This window comes from Parasteatoda tepidariorum, chromosome 10, assembly GCF_043381705.1.
Source record: "Parasteatoda tepidariorum isolate YZ-2023 chromosome 10, CAS_Ptep_4.0, whole genome shotgun sequence".
NCBI classification, from domain to species: Eukaryota; Metazoa; Arthropoda; class Arachnida; order Araneae; family Theridiidae; genus Parasteatoda; species Parasteatoda tepidariorum.
In genome coordinates this window covers 19,000,689-19,005,747 of record NC_092213.1, presented here as the reverse complement: position 1 = coordinate 19,005,747, position 5,059 = coordinate 19,000,689, and the positions used below count along the sequence as shown (strand labels likewise).

The 5,059-nt window shown below is 29.2% G+C and overlaps 1 protein-coding gene across 1 annotated transcript; it reads left to right on the top strand.

Annotated features, from left to right (window-relative positions):
- The first annotated feature begins 201 nt into the window (after window positions 1-201).
- On the top strand, window positions 202-3,847 carry LOC107448970 (transcription factor Jun). Its single transcript, XM_016064351.4, has one exon. It carries the CDS (start codon window positions 430-432, stop codon window positions 1,384-1,386), a length of 957 nt encoding a protein of 318 aa, XP_015919837.2. The 5' UTR covers window positions 202-429; the 3' UTR covers window positions 1,387-3,847.
- The last annotated feature ends 1,212 nt before the right edge of the window (window positions 3,848-5,059 follow it).

Here is a 5,059-nt window from a genome sequence, read left to right as displayed (position 1 = left end):
TTTGAAAAGAGCTCTGAATTAGAAAAGGGGGGGGAAGTTAAGTACGTAAATCCATAACATGATAGACGGCAGCGACGTCACTCTGACGCTTTCTACACAGCCTATTACTGATTGGTTGAGACTTATTTCAGTGATGTCATTACCAACCAATGAAATTACTCACACATGATGTCACTATAGTCTCATTTTGGGTGAGTCAGCGTTATAAGCTCATATGATACAAATTTTGATGACTCATTTCACTACACGTTGTCCAGCCAAGAAAGCGTGTGTTTTCTTGCATCCAAACATCAAAACATTTGACCTAGTGTTACTACAATCTGAAACTGAACCCAGAACAGCAACAGTGAGTGTTTACGATTAGTTTTGCAGCTTTTAAAATCTTATTCTTTTTCAATGTGCGAAGTTGTGTTTATGTTTACTTGAGTTATGGAAACAACATTTTACGACGATTCAATGTCTCGACTTGGAAAAAATGATAATCAGGCTCTTAAGCGTCCCGTAACACTGAACCTGGAATCTCCGGGCAGTGCAGCGAAAAGGACTCGATTCGATCCTATATTGACGTCCCCGGATCTTAAGATGCTGCAACTTGCCTCCCCTGAACTGGAGCGATTGATAATCAGCAACTCCAACTTCTCTGCCTCTACACCAACTCCAACTTCATTCTTTTTCCCCAAGAATGTGACTGAGGAACAAGAACAGTATGCCAGAGGATTTATTGATGCGTTGAATCAGCTGCGTCAGCCTTCTTTAGAAATAAACAATAACTTTCTTCATAATTTTAGAACAGGTCTGACACCAGTTTCCTCTAATGCCCCTGATATTGTTATCACATCTACTACTGCACCAGTTTCCACTAGTGCAGGCAAACTGTACAACAGTGTACTGCCTTTCACTATCCAATCTGCGCCAATATCATCACCAACAAGTGTTATCAAATCTTTAGGAAATGCCAAAAGTATAGTAAATGCAGTGCGACCACCCTCTGTTGATAATTTTAGTAGCAACAGTTGCAGTAGCAGCAGTATGCCTGTGCCATTAGAAATAAACATCAAGGAAGAGTTGCAAACTGTACCGAGTGACTATTCGAGCCCTCCTATGTCACCTCTATACAAAGCTCCCATAGACATGGAGGATCAGGAGCGCATCAAATTAGAGCGGAAACGCCAGCGAAACCGAGTAGCTGCCAGCAAATGCCGTAAGCGCAAGTTGGAGAGAATTTCGCAACTCGAACTAAAAGTTAAAGAGTTGAAAGGCGAGAACTCCAAGTTGGAAATGGTTGCGAAAAAATTACGAGGAGAAGTGTGTAATGTAAAGCAAATCATGATGGAACATGTTACGCATGGCTGCAGCATACAAGTTCCAAAATCTTATTTAAGTTAATTGCAGTGCCTTTCATCATTTTTCTTATTCAGTGCATTCGATAAATCAGTGACAATTAATGCTTCATTTCACGTTTTCGGACAATCAATATTTTGTCAACAATCATTCTGTAAGCGGCTCTGAATATCACTGCATTGTGTGCTCTATGGCAGCCTTTACCATCACATTGCATGCTTTGTGAAATTCAATGACTAGAAATTTTATTGTACTGTGTCTCCTGTTAAATTCAGTGACGCCAATTATCGTGGCATTCGTTGGCAATAAACTTCATTACATGTGGCGTTAAAGCACTGTAGACAATATAAACTGTTTCGTTTCTCACCATTTGCTTACATCTCTTTTTCTATCAAAAGTTGATCGTATCAATTCCATGTTTTTAGAACTTCTTTGTAAATAATGTGTTACTTATATAATATTAATAAGTTCTACATTATCTTATAAAAGAATAGTTAAAGCATCAATTATTAATGTTAAAGATTTACTAAATTTTTCATAGACAATATTTATTATCGTAATAATTTAAAATTAAAACGAGAAATTGTGTAAAAGCTGTTTAAAATTAAATGTTTTCACTACTATTTATTACAAAGAGGAAAGTGTAATAAATAAAAAGTTTAAATTTATAGCTCTTAAAATCATGCATTAATGAAGGAACTTTTTAATATGATCAAGTAAAATAATGAAAAGTGATTTATTGAATTCATTATTTCATAAATTTTTATTTTATTATTTGTTACTAGATTCTGTTTGAAGTATGAATGAAAAAGTTACAGTAAACTTAAAACATTCAAATTTTTAATTGCCATTTTTTGCATTCTTGCTGGTTGAGAAATGTCCAAATTAAATTGTATATGTGGGCTATAAATTTATCGAAATGTTATGAAAAATATATGTGTTATTACATAATTGTTAAGTTTTTGCTCTAGGCAATCCAAACACAAAATTGTGCATAACGGAAACATGGCACGCTATTAAAAATTTGGTGTAACAAAAAATTATATCACAATGTTAAAGTAAAGATACATAGATTTTGAGGTACTTATAGGTATTAGGAACTGTGTTTGTGTTTGTAATTGCATTTCTAAGTTTTGGCCAACATAAGCATTGCTATGTATGTACAAACACGCATATATATATGTATGGTATATATATATATATACAGTATATATATACATACACACTGTATATATACACAATATGTATGTATATATATATATATCCTATATGATGGCATAAGAAACTTTCCGTCATGGTTCCTATAACCTGTAATCACCAATTTAAATTTACCAGGTCAATTGTGTTACGTTAGTTGTCATTTTATAAAAGCCCTGAAGTTTCGGTATTTTAATATTATTTTGAAGGTCGTAAAAATTTTTTTGTTGTAAATAGTGAAAATTTTAGTTTATTGATATTTTAATTCATATTTTTAATAATATTTTTTGTTTAATTTTTCAATTTTATATCAATGTGACGAGATTTAATAAGTTATATGTTGTTACTATAGCGAAGTATTTAATTTTTCAAAAGTTAACTAGATATTAACTGTGATTCCTGAATTAAATAATTAATAAATTAAAGCTACAATGTTGAATTTGAGATATAATAGTTGAAATAAAGTGATTCATTAAGTTATCAATATTTTAAGACGCTAAAATATAAAGCACTATTAACATTAGTTTTATTCTACCTGAATGTACTTTCCGCTTAAGAGAAACATTTCTGTATCTGTTTGAACATTTTTATTTGCTTGAATACTTTTAACACTTACACTTAAATTTTTTGAACAATTACACACTTATCATTCTATTAATGTTTTTAAAAATTTAGGCCACGTCTTTGAGCAGTGTTAAAAAAAAAACAAATATTGACAGTTATATTGAAATTTACAAATTTTTTGTTAGTGTCATTCTTTCTGCAACTATCTTCATAATTATTTTACTGCCATAATTTCATCATATTATTTTAAAGAATTTTTTTTTTTGAAAAGTGATTAAAATTTCTGTAACAAGATATCTGTAATTTATTATTAACTTTTGTGTTAATTATATTTGATAATCAAATTTGAACATTTTTTTTTTAACAGTTCCATAAGCCTTAATAATCTTGAATAATCTTTTCAAATTTTACACATTTTATCATATTTCCTTTCAATGTAATTTATTGTTGTCTCATGATGGTAATAAAACGAAAGGAAGAAAAAGTATTTTTCTATAATTAATCTGTAATATTGAGTCTATAAATGGAGGATTTTGTATAAATTTGTAGAAGCTGTGATAATGCATTTGTTTTTATTAAAGGTAATTTTTCTAAGTTACCTTGCTAATCTTCTTTTACTGCTCAAATTTTTATAGATTATGTCATTTGTATTTACTTTTGTAAGCAGTGAGAAGTTAATGTATTATATTTTGTACAGTCTTAGATGCATCTTGTATATAATAAATGGAATTCTTTTAAGTACAAATTCCTTTTGTATTCTTTAATGGTTGTGTAATTACAAGTTAATAGTTACAATATAAAGCAGAGTGAGCAAGAGGATCATTATAGATTTTATAGAACTAAAAACAGTCACGTGGCAAGTCAACAAAAAGATGTGGCGACTTAAATTAAATAAACCAGCTGTTACTTTTTCCTGGTTTTTTTTGTTAAAAATTGTTTAATGATAAAAATATATCAATGTAGAAAGAGACTAAAAAGAAAAACAGTTTTCTTTAAAATGTCTAATGCTACCATTCAATATTTTGATTCTTCAAAATCCATTAATTTATGTTAGAAAGATTAATGTGAAAGTAAATTTCTTTAACAAGATGCATAGCGTTTTTAAAAAGTGCTTATTTTTGATTCACATTTTTTAAAAGCCCTTAAAAGTGCTTTTTTTATTTGGGGTTTGTAAAACGTGCTTCATTTTCTCTTTTTAAAAGTGATGTTTTCTTTGTCGTGTCGACAAAAAAAGCATTATTTTCATACTTTTCTCTGCAATATTCATCAGACACTAGTTATTTTATCATGATTATTTAAAGTTTTTAAAAATATTTTTGCCATTTTTTAATTTTATGTTTATGAATTAAGAACTTTAAACGATGGAAAAAAATAATTTTTATTCTTGCACAGATCCTAATTACGACTTCTCTTTTTGGAAAGTGAATAAAAATATTTTTTGAGTGCTTAAAAAGTACTTAAAAGGTGCTTATTTTTTGTTCAAAAATCTGGCTACACACTCTGTTTAACAATTCATTGCATATTGTAACATATACATTAAATGTATTTTACCTTCAAATATATTTATATGGGTCATTCTCACTGAAAGGTTTTATTATTAAAAATTTTAAAAACTACATAAATGCCTTTATTTATTTTTGCTATATGTCCTTATAATAAGTCAAGTTTTGTATTTTATTTTTTACAAGATTAAAAATATTTTAAATTCTGCCTTGTCCACGGAGGATATGTAATAGTCAACGGAGGAGACATTTTATGTTATAAAATATAAAATGTCAATGAAGACTAATTCATTAATTATTGGGCACAACTGATATGAGTTTAACATTAATAAGTAAATAATAAAATATGTCATTATTAGAGATAGAGCTACTTCCGATTAATCATGCTGTTATGAAAGGAAACATCCATTTTTAACCTAGGTGTACAATTTCTTAAGTAACTCTTACTGAATATT

Coding starts and splice junctions, on each gene's coding strand:
- LOC107448970 (XM_016064351.4), top strand. CDS start 430: ATGGAAACAACATTTTACGACGATTCAATGTCTCGACTTGGAAAAAAT.